Here is a 20,486-nt window from a genome sequence, read left to right on the forward strand (position 1 = left end):
TCAAGCCCACTAGATCTATTTCAGGAAGTCTCTTGCAGTCACCAAGTCCTGGAGCACAAAGGACTTTCCCTAGCCTGTCCCACTCATTTCCAGAGGCAGGGGACCTGCAAAGTGCCAGCCCAGAAGTCCTGAGAGCCTGCTAGGACCTGACACAGCCAAGCTGCTGCTCCAGCAGTTCAGCACAGAACAGCCCTGGCATCAGCCAAAACCTGTAAGCTTTCCCTAATGCCCTGCTGCCTCCCATGTCCTGCAGCCAGAGACCCCAGAGAGGGAGCGCAGCAGATCTCACAGATCTGCCATATGGCTCCATGAGCATTTCCATGGGGAGGTGCAAGCTAGGCTAGTTAAGAGGAGGTATTTAGGGCACTCCTTGCCTGTTGTCAGAGGGGCAGGGAAAGCTTTGGCTGGGAGGTCTCAAAGGAAAATACCAGTGTTATATCAACATATAACAACCAGCATAAGCAGAAAGCTTCATTCCCCAAGACCACATCCATGGGGTTCTGTGAGCACAGGGTACCAAGCTGGCCAGCTTGTTCTTGAAGTGTCCTACATCCCCCACCCAGAGACATGGGTCTAAGACCAAGTGGGCAGAAGTCACCTTCTGGGGCTGCATTTGAATACTGCAGCAGAAGAAAGCCTGGAGTTGGCAATCCCTCTCTTCCACTCTCCCTAGCGTGCTAAAGAGTCCCCAGTTCCCCAGCCCTGCAAATGCCTCTCAGTGTTTGTACTGGGTCTGGCTGGGAGGGAGTTGATTTTCCTCACAGCAGCCCAATGGTGCTAGAGACAGAGAGAGACCAAGCACAGCCCTACCTGGCTCCTAACAATCACAAACGCTTCATGAAAAGAACAGACCCCGGAGAATCAGAGACTCTTTGGAGGTGACCAAAGGTCCCCAGTTTGGCTGTAATACCTTACAGCAACAAGCCAGGTAACCAGATCTGTTCCCAAACCTTCCCGGGTTATGAGACATGGATTCTGCATTGAACACGAGAGAAGTAACCACTTAGTAGCGCTGCCCCGTGAGCCCACTACTGCCTCTCTCATTCCTGGTCTCCCCATCTCGACTGCCATATGCAATACCACTCACCTTCAGCAGCTCATACATATAAAACCGAATATCAAAGTCTGTCAGGATCTGGTACAGTTGCTGAAACAGATTTGGGGAGGGAGGGGAAAAAAAAAAAAAGAAAAAGAGAAACAAAAATAAATACTCCAGATTTGGATTAGTCTTGTTTCCTGCACCCCACCTGCCTCCAATCACTGATCTTATTCCAGATCCCCTGAGAATGCTGCCACTCCTGAGGGCTGTCCTGGTCTCAGACCTGCCAGGGCTACATGCTAGGAAATCTAGAAAGGACACAAGAGCTTCTGTGAAATGCTACTGGGATCATTCAGACCTGTCATGACTTCTTTCCAGCAGGAGACAGGCAGCAAGCCCTTCAGAGCATGCTGGACTTGGCAGATGATCTTGACTCTCTGTTCACATGCAAAGTCATCACGGTGACTTCACAGCAGCTTTAAGAGCAGGCAGTGTGGGAATACCTGGGCAACATTTCCAAGTGCTCAAGGTGGGGCAGGGAGAGGAAAACATTAACCTAAAGGAGCACTGGGTCGGAGAAGCACAAAGGGTAGACACAGCCTCAGAGCCACAGAGGCTCCCCTCTATCCCAGGATAAAGGCTAATGGAAATCAACAGCACAGAAATGTTTGTGGGGCCAAGGAGAGCACAGCTCGGAGCCTCAGTGAAGTGCTTGTTGCCAGCACACGTTTGACACCCTCTCTCCTCTGCGTCCTCCTGCAGCTACTCATGCAGAAGCGACAAAGATCCACGGTGCACTTTAACCTGCACCGTGCCACCCACACCATCACTGGAGAACTCATCATCCTGCTGCTCCCACGGCAGGACACAACTGGCCCCAAATTTGCCTTCTGCTCTATATCTGTCATTGGCAGCGGTGCCATCCCAACCCCGTTGGGCTGTGCTCTTGTCCCGGGAAAGCTAGGCAAGATGCCAGGACAGGGCAAGGAAGGACATTCACAGGGCAGCAGTAGGACCAGACCCCTCTGCCCTTTCTAACAAACAAGGATCATCTCACAGCTCAGTCAAATCACTTATTGCATCAGCACTAGAGCCAGCTGCCCATCACAGGCACCACTTGGCAGCTTCAGGAAAAATCCCAGAGTGAAGGATTGAAATTCACATTCCAAGAAAGCAGCTCCGGCCCCAGATCCCCTCCAGGCCCATGCTGAGATCCTCAGGATCCTACCTTACTTAAGGCCAGTTCCAAACAGCCCCACCACCCCTAATACTGCTCTGGGAAATCATTTGACAACATACAAATGTCACTTACAGACGCAGAGCTTTAACGGCCTCTGGGAGACAAGCTGCATTGTATTCTCATGAGCTGGGATGATCCTAACACTTCGGAGCAACCCACTGAAGCAGACAAGTGAGCAGGGAGCAAAAAAAGACATAGCTACATGCTACAGCAGGGATAGATTTCCTGACTTGGTTGTGCATGGCTCTGATGCACAACCCAGGGCCAGCAGAGGACAGCTCAGCCCTTCTGGGAGTTTGTTTAAATGGTTTGCTTAGGTGACAAACACTATGTGGGGACAGAGATGCTTAAAACATCTTTCTGGGAATCACTACCCTGTTCAACTTCACCTGGCAACATCAATGCACCTGGGGAAGGAGGAGGGCAGGAGAGGCAGTGGCAGAACAAAGCCAGACCCCATTTTCCCCATTTCCTGACTCCTCTGCCTCTCGCTGCCTGTAAGCAGTAAGGGGATGGAACGGAGGTCACCAGTGCTATTCTTCTCAAGCCCATGATGGTGTCACTGCTCCGACGCATAGCCTTCAGCAGAGGCAACTGTTGGGCAGCCAGCTTTCAACAGAATTCCCTAGAAGAGCTGTCTGTGAAACCCAGCACCACTGACCCTCTCACTGTGCCAAGGCCAACAGCGTGGCTAGCAGCACCCAGGCTCTGCTTGCTGCGGGGAACAGTCCCTGCAGGGACTCAGCCCCACTTGCAGGCAGCCAGTGAACACAGAAGGCTTTGAAGGACAGAGCAGAGGTTTCCACTGCAAGTGGGTCCTGCACAGCAGCTGCTCCAAGAAGGCTTTGATAGTGGGCTCCAAATCCCTTTGGCCAGCCTAGCAGGGGAAAGCAGACACCTCCTTTACAGACATGTCCCATGCTCTGCTGTTACAGCTGGCTCTTTGGAGTAAAACTATCGGAAACATCACTGTGGGGATCACTCAGACCCCACTCAAACATCTGCTCAGCTACTTGTCAGCACTCAGGATCGCACAAGGCCTTAGAGGCTGGGCTGGTCTCCTTTCTCCATACAGAGCACAAGGAAAGGCCAAACTCACCCCAAGGCAGCCTCTACCCCTCTCCAGCTTTCAGTGATATTTTGGCATACATCACGTAACCAATCGTAAACTAATCACGTTAGTGCCTGAGGAGGCAGAGACATGCTTCCCCTCTCCTTGGGGCTGACAGGAGTTAAATGCTTATTCTTCTCCCTTGAGTGAGCAACACAGCTGGCTACGTGCAGGAAGCAGCATCTGCAAAGCAACAGGGTGGCTGCAAGGAACTGTCAGAGGAGAGAGATGCTGCTTTGGGGTGCAGAGCAGGCAGCAGCAAAAGAAAAGGCAACAGTTCCCAAAGCATCCTGCCCTCAGCAGACATGCAAGGGAGGAGAATCTTTCATATTTCTGCATTCTGCATCGTCTTTGCAGGGCAACAACTATTTTTTAAACTAACCCTGGATGTACAAGCATAAAACCCATGCACACACTTCCCTTACAGCAACTTGGCCTGAAAATTCACCGAGGTGCGGGCGAAGTGGAAGATTTGACTCAAAAGCCTACTGTCCCCACAACTGAACAGGCTGAACATCCTGAAGCAACCTTTCATTGGTCACTGTTCTTGCCCATCTCCTCTTCTTCAGCTGCAAACCTGCTAGTGTGTTTTAAGAATGAAAGAGCAAACCCAACCCAGCACTGCTCCTGGAGACCTGGCTTTGACCCCTTCTTTCCTGAGGGATTTGCCTCTTTGGGGCAATGAAAGGCACAGTACCAGGTACACTCATGGACTACACAAAATATGTGACAGTTGACAGAGGTTGAAGGACAGGCGTCTCATTTCTAGTTTGAAACCAATTAGCAAAAGACATTTAATTTCACTGATGGTTACTCAACTGACTGCATGGCTCTGCAGTGCAGCTATCATTTAAGGCAAATGACTGTGGGTAGCTTGAGTGCTCACAGATGACAAGTAATACAGCAGGTCTGAAGAGAAACACTAGCCCCGTACACAAGCAGCTATCCTCACACAGCAGAATATGCATTTAGTCTAGTTCCAACCCATCATCCCTGTGAGTACACAGCCATCACTTTCAGAAGGGACCCAGCCAGGTAATTTAAGAAAACATAATCAGCTCTAGGGAGGTATCACCCAGGTCTCCTGTTTATACCGTCATTTAAAAATAGCCAAACTGTGTGGAATACAAGCTTGCGCTTCTGATCCGGAATCATCCACAGCCATGGCTTAGGCCCCACAGAACTGCAGCTTTTGCCCGTGCACAGAGAGCTGAGGAAACCCAGCAGCCATTTTAACGGGTGCACGGACATGAATAGTGTCCTGCCATTTGAATGGGCAAAGGGGTGAAAGTATTAACGTTAAGCAAAAAATGATAATGTTGAAGGAAAGAAACAGCCAGACAGGAGGCAACTGAGGAGACACCTAAGCTTGTGAGCAACTACTGCCAACAGGACAGAGAAAAACACAATCCTGTAAAGCAGTCTGCAACCTCCTGCTACCCTGGGAACCCCCTCACACACCCTGAAGGCAATTTGCCAGTGAGATGCATGGTACTCATCAGTACTGCTGAATCCAGAAGTCAATGTAGAGATGGGCAGATCAGCAGCAGCCACCTCAAAACAAAGAGAAGAGGTCCCTGTCACCAGGATTAGCTCATGTGGCACTTAACTCCAGCAGAATTTGGCTGTCCGGGGAGATCAGGACTGTGGAGCAGATGGGACAATGACTGGGTGCTCTCTGGCTGCTTCAGGTATAGAGGCATAGTGCAAGCCAGGACCTCCAACACAAGTGGTCTTATCTACTCCGTGTGCTTTCTGCTTGGCAAGGGCCAAGGGAAGAGACAGGGAGCAAGGGAAGAGACAGCTTGGGAGCCTCTGTATAGAAGAGGATATCCACAGGTACCTGTGAGTAGCAGCAGCTCTGTAATCTGCCAGCTAGCTGCAGCCCCAAGAACTTACCCAAACAGGCAGCAGAGCTCATGGGAGCGTAGCTCAAATAACCCATGCACCCCATACATAGCTAGTGAAATTCAGGTTACAAATAAGCTCTGAACACGACAGCCATACCGCATGCCCTGGGGGGACACACTTGCATTCCCCAGACAAGTTATTCCTGCCTTGTACCCATCAGCATCAAAAGCATCAATACTTTCTGTCTTGGACTTGTACAGCTGTGAATCTGGACTTCCTTGAGGAGCCAGGCTTTCTCCTAGGAGTCTAGAAATATCTGCTGCAAACTGATATAGTTGTTTCTAATGCAACAGCCAGAGCTGAGCACTGTTACTTCTGCTGTGGCCAGACCAATGTTGCCTTACCAGCTGCAGTGGCGCCTGTGACGGCTCTCAGCATGGCTGAGACAGCTGACCTACCACGTACTCCAGGCTCTGCATTTCTCAGTTAAGAGTCTCTATCAGCCACCAGCCTCAAGTTACCACTTAATGCTCCACTTCATGAACTTATTTCAGTTACTGGATGACATCTTTGATGATAATTTTTTCCTCTAAGGACACGACAGAGTGGTGTAATCACATTTTGACTAGGAGACATACAAAGCGATCCTCAGCAAGGTGTGCTGCTGCCCTAGCAATCTTTTTTATCTCAAGCCATATATTAAAAATAAAAATAAATAAATAAATAAAATCTCTAAATAGAAAGTTAAGAACTTCCAGGATCAGCCTTATGAAGAGTCCCTGGATCATCAGAAGCAGCACAGAGGCATGTTCCCAACATACATGTAGCACTGGAACAGCCCAGCTGATGTCAATGAATCCCAGACAAACCAAGCCCACCCTGAAAGGTCACAACATAGCACTCCTCTCCTGGCTGTTTACTTGATGGAGGCAACACTTGCCTCCCCACCCAGAGCTGTCAGGGCAGACACTGCTGCAAGTTACTATTATACTAGCCTCTGCAGTAAGTCTCTACATGAGATTAAACAGTGCTAGACTACCACTGTCAGCATGGCTACAGCTCTGGCTATGCACAGGGTCCCACCTAGCAGGATTCAGCTCGCCAGACCAACCCCAGAGGGACAGAAACAACACATGCTGCCTCGCAGCGTGCAGGACTGCAGGTGAGATGGTCCACGGGCCAGCTGACAAACTGCCTCCTTTCCATCATCACCAACCCAGAGTCCTTCTCTGGGTGTTTGGTGTATCTGCTGAAGCTGCATCCTACAAAGCGTATACCTACATAAGGCTCCAGCACAGACAAGAAGAAAAAAAAGCACTGTCCCATAATATGGAACAAAAGAGATCTCTGAACAGTGCAGGAGGGGATGACTGCTGGCTTTCTAATGGCAACTGCTCAATTAATTCTCCACCACTGACTTAATGACTTAGGGTAAAGATTCACATGGGGGAAGCAAAGATACCATTAAAATAGGCGTGGTTGCTAATTATATATCTCTTTTGTGTATCAGCTCACTGCTGCCAGCCAGAAGCATTTCAGTAGCACAGGCAGTCGTAGCTGCACTCAGACAGAAGGCCCCCATTTTGGGAAGGAGTAATGCCACTTGGAGCAACCCAGAAATCAGAAGAGCCAGGGAATATACTGCAGCCTCAGGCAAGCAGAAAAGCTCTTAAGATGTATTCAAGACTGCGCAGTCCCCCGCTGCCAGGCCCACCGGCAGTGGGAGACATGCTCTCCAGCCTCTGCCACCCCACAGTCCCCAGGTCTGAAGGATACCAGCACAAATTGGTGTCACCTGCTCCATCAACTTCACTGCTGTTAATAGAGCATCACAGCACAGGGATTAACTTGGGCTGAATATATAGCACTGCAGTAATTACTAAATTGAGAGGGGAATAAGAATATCTAACCTGTTGAACTTACTCCTCAAAGTTGGGAGGAGATTCAGCACACAAGCTTTTTATTCCTTCTCGTCTAGAGCCCATTTACAGATTTGTGATTTACATGGGGAAAGGAAGGTGAAGCTGACATAAGTTAAAACTCCAAACTCCCCCCATAGCTCTCGAGGAGTATCTGACAACCCAAGATCACAGCACTCTTAACAGAAATGGGAAGCCTCCCCCCTCTACACTCAGGCAGACTCACCTTAAAATCTGTGTTATTGATGTATTCAAACACCAGAGCAGGGGTCTTTGACTGCAAGAGAGAGAGAGAGTCACAGTTTAAAACACCCTCTTGACCTTTCTTTGCTCCAAGAGACCCAAGAAAGCTTTTGCTTCCTGCCCAACCCTCACTGCAAAGAGCAGGACAGCAAGAGAAACAGCCCTGCAGCAGGGCTCCCCATGGGAGGAGGCTCCTGCAGAACCCCATGCAGCAAGCACCAACACAGCATTTTGGTCAACGCTGCTCCTCCCCATGCCATGGAGCAGAGGGCAAGGCAAAAGGTGTCACCAGGGGCTAAGGCCTCACAGCCCATCGCAGGAGGAAGATCAGCCAGAACTGCCAACACTACAGCAGCATCATTTCCTCTCCGTGGCTGCCAGCAGGCTGGGAGTCACAGGCCTCAGCCAGGTGCTAGTCAGACAAAACTTCCCAGGAATTGTGGCAATGCAAAGGATATGACCTCTGGTCACTGAGCAGGACAGCAACCAGAAGGATGAAAAGTGCTTAATATCCAATTGCCCTGGCAGATACTTATGTTCCAGATGCCAGACAGAAGCTGAAAGACTACAGGCTCTGCTTTCTTACAGAAAATTTGTAGGGCTACAAAACTTCTCCCCCATCAGCCACAGAAAGCTCACAGAAGGAGTGTAAAAGTGTCTGGGGAACATGGAGAGGAACACGAGCTCATCCAAACCAACCCACCTCAGGAGACCGTAATGAGCTGGTCGCTGCTTGCCCCTGGCTGGCACGAAGGCATGGGCACCTAACCCAAGCTGAGAGCAGGAGTCACGTGGCATTGCCTGCCCCGTGCCTGCAGTCAGCGGGGAGGCAAGCCCACCACACACACCACGCCACACAGGCACCTACCACTGGATCCTTGACAGTGTCAATCAGATTAATGATGTTGGTGCCACCACGTAGATTCTCCAGAATCTTAACCTCGCGTTTTATCTTCTTTTTCTTCACTGGCTTAAATAGACAAAAGAAATTAGAAGTGAGAGTCCTTTCAGAAATTAACACTGATTTTTGCCACCAATTTTGACTGGATCACATCACCTCTCTTCCTCTCTCTGCTCCCACCCTCACGAGGGAACATTTTTAGCTTCAAAGAGGAGACAGACACCTTGCTTGAACTAGGATTTCCCTCTCATCAGTGAAAGCTTTCCACTCATGAGGTGAAAGTCAAACCACTCGAGACAAACATAATTGTGACTCCAGTAACTGTAGTTAAAAATGCCTTGGACTGCTATGTGGAAATCTCAGCACACTCGTTCTACGTTATGCATTTAGAGACACAGGACAAGCATGGTGGACCTCGTACCTCAGCTTTTGGTTACCACCACAAACCAGTTTTTCACTCCTTAATCCCAACCCATTTCCCAATGAGTACTTTAATCCAATGAAACGATGACCTTAGAGTATCCAACACCAAGATTTCTAGTAAGCTCAGACACTGCTACGCCTAACTGTGCACGTCTTTCGCAACCACCCTAAGAGCATAGACCCAACTGCACAGCATGCCATCGTATCCATATACCATGATTATTTTTAAAGCCTACAGACATTTTAAACAGTTTTTGACTCTTCCTTGAATCTGCAGAGTCCCAGGAACTCCCTTTGCAGAGTAAGCTTTTCTCTGGACATCACCCTGCAGAGAGTGACAAAAACCAGCTGCTCCCAAGGCAGGGGCTTGGAGTTTGCGTTAGCTTTTACACTCTGCTGATCCAGCGGTCCACTTCAATGCAAAGGAATGATTGTTTCTTTAACTCATCCACACTCAGTACAACTCTAGCTCTGTGCCTGCCTGAAAGGAAAGGCAGCTTAGAGGGGAGACTTTTTTAATGAGCCTTGGCTAGCGACCAGTGTGGGCATCACCGTTTGCGAGTCACCGGTCTAATGGCCCTTCATTGCAGAGCTGGAACAACCCCTCCTTGCACCACTGGTACCATTGCAGAGAGCTGCAGAGACATCCTGCAGAGACTGGTAAAGCCTGTGCCCTACCTCTGAGGTTTGCTGATGAAAACACTCCTCTCCAGACATTTAGCTTTCTAAAACATTTGCCATCCAGCACGGAGTCTGGTGTGTGAGGATGGGAATAATGGTGAATGGCAAAGAGGTACGAGGCACCTTACCAACACGACACATGTTATTAGATGTCTACATGAAGGACAAAGAGCCACAGGAGCTCAAACAGCTCGTGCTCACCACCTTGCCTCTGCCACAGCCTCCCACTTCAACGATGGCTGCAGAGTGCCAATGGAGCAACTCGTACTCCTGTTACAGGCGAATCCAAGGCAATCACTGGTTTCAGACCCCTCAAAGGAATGTACCAGGAGACGGGAGAAGGAACAGAAGCTTTTTATATACTGGGAAAATATGGCGTTTATATAAGTGATAAAATATGCTGTCTTTCTAGGCTTTTCAGGTGGCTGAAACCTTCAGATTTTAATCCTGCCCTTCTCTTCCAAGTTAAAAGGCAGGAGCTAGACTTTCAAGCCAAAAGATGAGAATCTCAGCCCGGAGCAAAGTGCCAAAAATAACACCGATGCCAGCAAAGGAAGCGTCAGCACCTCATAAAGCCACTGTGGAAAACAGCAGCAAGGCCACTGCAGCCGTCAGCCAGAGCTGGAGCTACACGGGGCAGGGTTTGCTGGGGAGGGGCGACCAACAGCCCCTGGGCAGTACCCAGCCATGGCTGGAGCCAGTAGGAGGTCGGACAGACAGGGAGAAGCAGCCAGAGCAGGGGGACAGAAACCAGCAGAAGTGAGGGCTACGTTTCTGAGCCTGAGAGGAATATGGTTCATTAGGGACTAATTTCACTTATGTCAGCATGGGGACAGACACCATCTTTGTGTCGCCCACATGCACTGATCTTACCAGAAGGCCAAGATGGAATTAGAGGATGTAATTCGGTTACTCTGATCATCTAGCAAGGCAGATGCCCACACAAGCTGTTTTCCAAGGAACTTCAAAAAGGGAGCTGAGCCACGGCCATCCTGAAGTGCTTGCTGAACAGCCTGGCTACTGATAGATATGCATCACAGCCTCTCTGCTGTGACACTTGCACCTGATCGGGAGCTGAAACAGTGCCTGAACACAGCCAAGAGGACCCAAAGCTCACTTTGAAATACCTTTTCCTTTGTACTGTAGTTTCAAGGGCCTTTTGCATCAGCTAGGTAGTGGAGGATATCCCTCCAACATTTCCATTTCTCCTTCCATAGCAGTCACCACTCCCACTGGGGCAAAAGTTGTTGTCTTCTGGTCACTTCCACAGGTTTCCACCTTTTTCAGGATGGGAAAACGATGCCCTGCATGATCTCCACCAGAAATCTACCCCTGCCCACAACACACATTAAAAGACATGAGCAGACAGAATCAGCGACTTTTGGAAAAAAGAAGAGAAGAAAGTTGGTCTTTTTTTAATTAAATGCCTGCAGATAATTGGCAACAGCAACATCTCCAACATCACTGAGGGAAGACACTCCAATGAACACTGTCTCAGCAAGAGGGAGAGTTAAAAGCTGCTCGCTGTTTGCACGTTTTCCTGCTAAGCTGCCGTAGCACAGAGCTCAGGCCAGGCTGTCCACACATGGCTGCACTACCTCCACGCCGGCTGTGAGCTGGCACGAGGGCCCCACAAGCCTCTGGGCAGGGAGGGGGTACGGGAAGCCCTGCTCATTGCAGGGTCATAAGCAGTGCATCGTCAGAGCACTCTCCCCGCCTGCAGCCAGTGGTCAGGACAGGGTTTTCCACCACTAGGTAAACAGGGATGAGGCAGGGAGAAATGCCACAGGCTGAAGTAATGCCATCTTAGAGGAAAAGCTATTGCCTGGAAGTTTCCTCAGAGAGCAATGCAGGGGAACAAGGATTTCCCCATTTCAGATTTGCAGGAGAAAACAGTGGCATCCGCTGGCCTCCACCCTAGCAGCCTATCCAGCCACATACCACCTCCTACCCACACACTGTCCCATGCCATTGCTCCAGCCACAACTGCAAATACTCTCTACTACCCAAAAGCACATCACTGGGGCTAAGTTTTTGCCCAGTAACTGATTCCAAGCCCAAGCTCTTGCATCTGGCAAATCAAACACCTTGGTGCAAACCACTCCAGCACACAGCTAGTACTGCACTGGAGCTAACCGTTCACAACCACAGGAACTCTGCTGACTTCCCTCCTGCTGAAAGCACCAGACCCCAGTACTGCTGAAAGCACAGGCAATCAGCAGCATACCCTCCAAGCACCAGGATTAAGTCTGGGTTGCTACAACTGTCTCTCAGTCACCCGATCTGTCTCTCCAAGGATGTTGACTCCAAACACACATGGATTAAATGTGAACTAACTGAAGCTATTATGGCCTCCAACCATCTGCCCCTCCCAGCAGGGATAGCTGCTAAACCACTAGCCCTTGCAGCCAGAGTATTTTAACAGTACTCATTTAAGGCTATTTTATTAAACCAGGCTATGAACAGTGGCATTTCAGGTTGTGTTTCCTACACAGCTCAGTCCTCCTGCTCTGGGAGGGGGATTTCCAGCAGAGGAATGGAGCAGGCACCTAAACAAAATTAACTGCTCCTGAGTTTGATCCGCTTGTGTTTGCAAGGCAACGTTTCATATAGGTGCAGACTCCAACTCCATCTGTTCCCACAGCAGAGGCATTTTAAAGCTTTCCTCCATCCAGTGACCAGTATGAGTCAAACCCTCGCTGCAGCCTTTCCCTCCGAGGCAGGGTCTGACAGAGTCCCTCTGCTCTATGCAAACACCTATTTCCATGAAATCTGTAGAAACTTGACAGCTCGGAGACTTCTGTCGCATTTGGTTGAAATTGGCCTACCAGTGCAAACTACTGGGGGGGAGGAGGGGGGAGAAAGGCTGACAGACAACAGGATTGCATAAGGCTCGTTTCCATAGGAAACCAGGCTAAAAGACATGTCTCAGTTTAACCATGTCTACACTGGGAGGGGTTTAATTACTTCAACTGCAGCAGTACCCTTAGAACAACATGACTGTCTGGCACAAGCCAGTCTTCCAGTTTCCCAGAAAATTGCTTCCTTCTTCAGGCAAACTGGAAGTGAGGTGACTGTAGATGGTGGAGACAAAACATGCAGCTCACGGCTGCCCACTACGCTGAGTGCCCAGAGCAGAGGGACAAGGTGACCTCCAGCCACAGGAAGATGGTCTCTGCTGGACCCAGCAGCTCTCACTCCCAACTGTCCCCAGCCAGCCACCCTTTGCTGCAGGTTTCCTACCCTACCAGCCAAAAGGATCCCATGAGGGTGCTTCAATCCACTTGAAAGTCAGGCAGAAGAGACAGTGACAGTGGTCAGTGCTATCCCAACTGTCTTTGCCCAAAGACTGGGGAGCATCATGCGATGCCATCCTTCTGCAGAGATGACAAATGGCATGGGGTAAGTAGTTGCTCTGCAGTCAGGTAGGTGCAGAAGAAAACACCTCTCTGTGACTGAGAGATCAGATCCTGGGTCATTTTCCATGAGATCATGTAAACTTGTAAGCAGGGAAGGAGTCCAGCTGCAGCAAACACCAGCTGGGAGAATTAACATTGTTTGCTAAAATAAACCTTTAAATACAAGGTTGCAACGATCGCTTCCTGTCTTGAATGAATAAATGGCTGCCTGGTTAATCATCTTTTTTGCTTGGTTTCTGAAGCAAAGGGAGTACACTCTTCTGTCAGATGCTTCAGTTCCAGCCTTCCCCAACAACCTGGGGACCCGTTGCTTGAATTCAAGCAGAGAGAAAATAAATTTGTTATCCGAAGTTCTCTGCGCATTTCCACACTGAGAAAGAAAAGTAGTGACCAGGAAGGCCTGTGAAATACAAGTTAAATCCAAAGCATAAAAATCATTTTACATTAGCAAAAAGCAGGCAGCACACACACACTGCCAGTTGAGGAGCACACATGCTGCTCTGACGGAGTCACAGAAGGCACTGGGTTTTGCCCAGCAGGTGCTCTGAAAAAGGACTGGGGTTAGCACAGCAGGGGAGAAGGTTTAGCAGTCAAAAGATACAAATCTGTGAGAAACTAAAGTCATTTATTACACCACTCTGTAAAGAAAAAGATCCTTTTTTTGCTCACCAAACCTGAATAGCCTGGGAACACCACGATGCTTCCAGTGACCAAGCAGGGAAATCTCAACATACAACGACCAGGACCAGCAAAAGGCTCAAGCAGCATCCTTGTGACAGGCTTTAAACATTTAAAAGCTGGCACTAGAAGCTCATTCATCTCTAGCAAGTATTATCAAAAGGATCACAATAATCGGCCTATAAAGCCTGACGCCAATTGCTCAACAGGAAAATTGGCTTCAGAGCAGCAGTGCTTACTTTGCCAGACATCAGCTGGGAAACCAAATAATCATATTCAAAAGAGCTACAAAATCAAGGAGCCCACTTGTGTTAATATTCTGTCAGTTGTTTGCATCTTACAACTCCCATTATGGGAGTTCAAACTTTCCTGAGCTGCTCCTGAGTTTTAGAAAAGACAGAAAAAAACCTGCCCTGGCACTACTAAAGCACTTTTGCTTTTTTATTTAAGTTTGCTAGAATATACCAGTACGTGTTTTGAGGGCAGTGCCATTCTTTCCTTCAGAATGCCTTTCCTCCTCCATAGCACATCCTGAAACAGCCCTCCTGGGGCTTCAGGACTGTCCACAACGCATCAAGACTTCTGCAGTCAACTAAAAGGGAGACGCACAAGGACCAAGGCCCGATCCCCACCACGACCATTACAAGATATGAGAATCATTCATTCAGGCTCTGGCCTAGGCTGCTGCGAACAGTGCTGTAACTCGCCCTCCTCCTCACAGCAGCCGCAGTTTCGCCGCTCACAAATTCCTTAGTGCTAGAACACCACCGCGAGAGTTATCAGCTGCATCTCCAGGCCTCTGCGAGACACGCAGTACCATCTCAGTTGGTCTCAGCTCCAAACAAGGCTGGACTCCAGCAGCCAACTGTGCCAAGCTCAATGTGGGCAACTGGTGTTTAAAAGAGAAGAGCTGTGTACCCGGCTCTCTTGCAAAAGGGCTCATTTCAAGACTGCCAGAGGAGGAAGTGGGCCAGGGAGAGCTGATTCAGTGCATGCAAACACAGGAGAAGCAAGAGACACAGATAGCTACCAGGAGCAGGCATTGAACGCCTTTGGTAGAAGGTCACTGATGCAGTCGAAAGCTCCAGCCTGAGGGACCAACATCATCCAATCCTATTTCCCTCTGCAATCCCTTCTGTACACCAGCATGGGAGTCATTTCAGCCCCCATCTAGAACATGCTGATATATGTGGGCTCTAAAGCTTTTAGGGACAGAGGAAAATTTACCAGAGCCACAGGGCTACCTCCCCCAAATGGTTCTCTAGCTACTAAAGCGATAATTTGAGTTCAACACTGGAAGGACCTTGCAGCAGTGCCTGGTATAAGCAGCAGCTCTGGAGGGTTCACATAGCCCAAAAGGGGGAACAGGGGAAAACCAAAGCCAAACAAACAAGAATGCACTTGTGAAACCACGTACATGGTTGAAAGTTCTAGTTCACAGACTCAGCACAGAGGGACAAAAGCCACCAAAGGAGAAAGGGGCTATTTCATCACTGCTGCAGAACCTCCATTTCACTGGTCCCTCTCCTCGTAATTGCATTCTTCCCCTAACCTCCGCGAGTGTTGTGTCCATGCAGATAGCAACCATACCAGGAGACAAAACTGTCTCAAAACTGTGATGGGTTTAATGCTTCACAGGCAAGTAGAGTGTACATAGACAAGCACATCAGGGAAGCAGGAGGACTCCTGCACAGAGCTGACAATATGGATGCTGTAATCTCTGCCTTGAGTGGGCACTCAAGATGGTGGTAATCAGTATAAGGGAGTGGGCTATGAAGGACAGTGTGGTACAGCTGAAGCTCTCCAACAGCCATAGCTGTAGGTAACTTTAACAGCAGCATTCTCACCACACAGAATCACCCACAAAAGTTACAAGCCGTGTAGAAAGTTTATCTTTGGCTTTTAGAGTGGCAACTTGCAATGCTGTTCACACCCCTCAGGAACACTGTTACCCCAGAATGGAGGATTCACTTTTAAGGCACACGAGGAGACTGGCAGACACTTTGAAGCTGCATTAGCAGAAAGAAGAAAGAAAAGTTCATCAAAGAGACAGCACAAAGACTGCAGACTGACCTCAAAGGTCCACCAAAAATCTACATGTATGTGGTTAGATATGAAACAGCAGAGCTGTGCTTTAGATACCAGCATTGGATGTAGACAATACATGAAAAGATGTCTTGAATTTCCTTTGTAAGTGCCGAGGAATGTCAGACCTCATCCCAGGAGTCAAACCTTAGCATCAAATTTAAGTAAGACACAAAAGCACGTACAGGACACGTGCACGCATTCCCTCTTCCTGGTTTGGCCCTCCGCTAAGCATGCGGGAAGCATGCCCACAGCTGTACCAAGGCCAGCCAGATCAAAAAGCCCACAAGAGACTTCCACATCAGCTAGGGACTGCAGGAACACAGCTGATGGCTAACTCCATGCCCTACTACCCATGAGGGGTAGAAAGGTCAGTACAATGCAGAGTCCTCCACTACCTACCAAGATGACTTCAGCCCCATGGCTCTTTTTGGTGAATCTCTGCTCCCTGAGCAGGTTGAAAAGGTGGGGAGTTGCCCTCTGCCTTGCTTCTCAAGATAAAAGCTTTCAGAGGATGCTTAGCAGGGGGTTTCTGTGTGGCAAACCAGGGCTTCTACCTCGCCGCTTTGCACACACTGTCCTACATGGCACGTCCTGATGTCTTGCTGCAGTGGAGTGAGAAGGAACCTGCTTGCTTCATTTGCCTTTTTTTAAAAAGAGCTGCAGAATTCTGGAAAAAGTGACATTAAGAGTATTACATTTGCAAAGAAAGGAACTTGATCCAGGAAATGGTAACATTATAGTCATCTGCATGATCTTAATTCTGCTCCTTTGCTGACGCATGTTATGACCACAACTAGTGGCATGAGCACATGCCATTTTCCTGCAGGATTATGCCTGGTCCTGCACTTGGGGTAGCAGAACAGAAAGGCAATGCTGGGTCCTGACCTTCCCTGGCCATTTCCCTATGGGGCATCTTGCTTTATGCAAGCCCCAAAGGCCTGGGGCACTGTGATACCAATCAGAGCCATTAGCTCCCTGGTCTTGTCCAATACTAAAGTCTTCATAGGGCACTTAAACAAACAAGGCAAGTGGCTGCCAGAAGAGAAAGAGCAGTTAATTATCTCCTTCGTGCAGCACTAGACTAGGACCTATGCTCTAGTCTCAGCTTTGTTGAGGCTAAGGGACTTGCCCAAAGTCACACAGGAAATCTCTGTGGCTCAGTTCTGCATCAGAAAAAGGGTGATAAAATTTCCTGACCTCTCTGGAGGAGGGTACAAGATGTTCAGGTAGCACAACACCAAAGAAGGGGAGAAAAAAAAGGCAGGGGAAGTGCTTGCTACATGTTAACTTGAGCTCAGTAAGGATAAACTGCTTCAAACAACAAGGCTGGGAAGAGACACCAGTCACCTCCCATGAAGCGCAGATATTAAAACAGTTACTCTTGCTAAAAATCGGTCTAACACATAATATAAATTGTCTTCTCAAAAAACCTTAACGAGAAAGGAGCAACTGTGGTAAACAGCCGCATCCAGACCCCTTTGTCCCACCCCTAAAGCCACACAAAAACCTGAAGACTTTTGGTTGCATTTCCCACCTCACAGGATCCAGCCTGAATTAGGAGGTAAAAAGAGACCCAGCCTCTTTGCTAAGGTTCCACTGTAGATACATGTAATTACATTCGCAATTAAGTTTGAGTCTAGCTACAGGAAACCAGAGGCACTTTCCACAGATCAGAGTGATGTTATTGCCACACTTCACAGGTTTTCATAATGCACACAACATGGTGCTCTGAAACTCACTTTTCACTGACACACTTTCCACTGAGAAGTAAGTTCATCTTTATTTATCTGGACTTTCTGCTTTTCCTTGCTCACTCGCAGGAATGCTGTCTGCATGTTAATGCAAGTGGGGGGAGCCAAGGGAACTGGTGGCAACACCATCCGCTTCAAAACTGGGACAATCCAGTCCCCTGCTTGCAGGGCATTAAGGCAACAGATTCAGGCCCTAAGGAGAAGGAGCACCCAGCCGCCCTCAGATGACTCTTGCCAGCTGATTCACAGTCCAATGCTGACAGGCTCCCTAGACATGACAGAGTTCCGCTGCCACAGTGAGAGGAGCATCGCTCCAGGGGAGGCTCCTTAGGCTGGGAAGAGGCAAGGAGGAAGATTTCTGACGACTTTCCCTGCAGTCTCTTCTCAGCCTCGTGGTGCCTTTCTATGTGGGACAAGATCTAGGATCTCAACAAACCACAGCAGTCCTGAAGAGACCATCACGGGCTCCAGAACAGCGTGCAGAAGTGCACAGTTTCCCCAGCCTAGCCACAAGCCATCTTGCCGTAAAACCCAGCTCTGCACTGGCTACCTTTGACTACTCTCTCATAGCAGAAATTCCTGCGTGCCCCTACTTAAAGAAAAACCAAAAACCAAAACCACATAAAGCATCCAAAGGAGGGGAAGGCCCAAACAGCACGCCAGAGGAACTCAGCTCACTGAGGGCATGTGAGCCTCACCCTTCTGCCCTGACGTCGGGCTCAGCCACAGGGACTCTCCCAAATGGCTCACCTGGCCACCACGTTGACCACAGCCAAAGCAGGGGTGTGCATACCACCTCCCAGAGGCAGACAGGAGATCACACCTTGCCTAGGAGCAGTGGCCAGGCAAACGGTGACAAGTTCCCTGGGAATCCAAGGAAGATCCCAAGGAAGCAGGCACAGTGAGAGAGTGGGGATATCAGCAGAGACAAAATGAGACAGCTAGCCACACTACAAGAGCGGATCTAGCGAAAGCCTTAAGGCTACAGCCCTGCAGAGACACACATGTCCTAGGTAGCTGCTAGTCTTAGTGGCTGCAAGGGCATGTAAGCTCAGACCCCCCTGCATGCTGCAGATCAACATGTGCCCAAATTCTTAGAACACCCGTAGTCAGACACTGGCTTCCACATGCTCTTGGGGAACAAGTGACAAGTGTTGCTGGTCCAACAAGTGACAGCCACAAGTGTCAGCCACACCAAAACCAAAAGCACCTCAAGTCTCACCTTTCATTTCTGTTTTTTTAATACTCCTGCCTACCCCCAGATCACCAACACAGATTGCTGCTAGGACAGTTACTACAACTTGCCATGAGCCTGCTGCTTCAGCGCCAAACACGGTAAGGCGTGCCCTGCAGCGACTAACCAGTGCATTCAGCCATCTCAAACTACAACCTGTTACGGCCGCATGAAGGTCCCCACAGCCTGACTCCACTAGGGCCAACACACCAGAATACAGGACACAGACACTGCCAAATTTCAGATGGCCTATTTCAGTCTCCTCGAGTTTCCATGGTGGTTTTGGCCTGCCTATGGTGAAGTTCCTTTCCGTGCAAGATCCTCTAAAGGACTGAATATAAAATTTTGTCTGCTTTTTTGACTGCTGAGCATCCCGCAGCCTGGCCTGAAAAGGCCACGTGCCAGCTGTCTAGAGGTTAACAGAAGGATTCCCCCCTCCAGGCTTCACATTTCTGTTAACATGGCAGTCCCTGGGCTGTTTTAGACAGGCATTGCCATATACAATTCACCAAACGCAGGCAGCACATGCAAGGCTGTTCGAGTGTCAGGAGTCGCAGCTCTCCTCCTCCAGAGGAGCTCTCAGCCCAGAGCTATGCTGGACAGGAGGGGTGGAGACATCAAAACATCACTACAGCACGCGGGACACCAAATCGATTTCCAAACCCACCGTCCCAATGTCCTTAACGAGAAAACAAGAGGTTTGGGGTGAAGGAGATCCAACAGTCCTTTGGCCCTGCCAGCCCAGCTCCTGTCCCCCTCGCTTCCAGCCACCACAAGCCCCTACAGCCATCAACGGGACACTCACCTTGAGGATCTTCACGACGACCCTCTCGTTGTTGGTGATGTTGATGGCCTCGAAGACCTCGCTGTACTTCCCTCGCCCGAGCTTGCGAACCAGCTGGTAGTCGTCCTGATTGCTGCGGGCACCAAGAGAAGAGAGGAGGAGGAAGAGGAGGAGGAGGAGGAGGGTGGGGGGAGAGGATAACTGACAAGGCAGCAGGCCGGGACGGGGACGGGGGGGCCCTCTCCCAGCGCCCCCCTCAGCCGCTCGCAGGCCCCCGGGGACACCCCAAAACGAGGTGGGGGGGGGGGGGGGGCAGGGAACCCTTCCCGTGGGCTGAGGCCCGCAGGACGGTGCGGGGCCGCCGGCGGCCCGGGGAAGGGGGGGGGTGTCTCCCCGCGGGGCGCTTTACCCCCAGCTCGGGACGTGCGCCTCGTAGTCCCAGTACTCGCGGCTCCTCAGGCTGTTCACCTCGGCGTACACCCGCGCCCGGCTGCCGGCGGCCGGGCCGGGCATGGCGGCGCCGGGCGGCGGCTGCAGGAGGAGGAGGAGGGCGCGGGGCCGGCGCGGGAGGCCGGCGAGGCGGGGCGCGGCGCGCAGGAGGGCGGCGGCGGGCGGCGGCAGGGCCAGGCCGGAGCGGGGCCGGAGCGGGGCGGGGCGGGGCCGGCCCGGGGGCGGCGGGCGCGGGGCCCGCGCGGAGCGTGCCGAGGCCCGGGCCCGGTGCCGGCGGCGGCGGCGGCTGCAGCCTGGGCCGGCCCCGAGCGCCGCGCAGCCAACCCGGAAAAGGCGCCGCCGCGAGAGGCGCCCGCCCGCCCGCCGCCGCCCAGCCGCCCGCCGCGAGGCGCCCCCCGGCGGCGCGGAGGTCCGGCCCCTCGGCGCCCGCTCGGCGGGTGGCTGCCGTCACGCCTCGTCACGCCCGCTCCGCCATCGCCGCCGTCGCTCACCCGTCAGGCCCCCGTCCCCCCGCCTCGTGTCACCCGCCACGGCCCCGTCACCCAAGCCCTCCCCCTCCCCGTCACCCACCCAACCTCCTCCCGTCCCCGTCGTGGCTTCGTCGCGCCCTGTCACACCCCCGTCACACCCTCCTCGCCCCCCACGCCCCAGACCCCGGGGGTGCCCAGAGGGAC

The 20,486-nt window shown here is 50.8% G+C and overlaps 1 protein-coding gene across 2 annotated transcripts in view; it reads right to left on the reverse strand.

The window, feature by feature from the left end:
• The window catches only part of CSNK2A2 (casein kinase 2 alpha 2), a 28,290-nt gene extending 8,273 nt beyond the window's left edge, over positions 1-20,017 (reverse strand). Inside the window, exons 1-5 of one of the 2 annotated variants that reach the window (XM_075040597.1) lie at positions 19,772-20,017; positions 19,384-19,495; positions 8,272-8,373; positions 7,387-7,437; positions 1,088-1,147 (exon numbers count right to left, since the gene is read on the reverse strand). In XM_075040597.1, the coding sequence (XP_074896698.1) occupies positions 1,088-1,147; positions 7,387-7,437; positions 8,272-8,373; positions 19,384-19,495; positions 19,772-19,875 (429 nt within the window). In that variant the 5' untranslated portion in view covers positions 19,876-20,017. The remainder of the gene's footprint in view (positions 1-1,087; positions 1,148-7,386; positions 7,438-8,271; positions 8,374-19,383; positions 19,496-19,771) is intronic. The other variant, XM_075040596.1, reaches the window with a different exon arrangement.
• Positions 20,018-20,486: the final 469 nt, after the last annotated feature.

This window comes from Buteo buteo, chromosome 11, assembly GCF_964188355.1.
Source record: "Buteo buteo chromosome 11, bButBut1.hap1.1, whole genome shotgun sequence".
In the NCBI taxonomy this organism is placed as follows: Eukaryota; Metazoa; Chordata; class Aves; order Accipitriformes; family Accipitridae; genus Buteo; species Buteo buteo.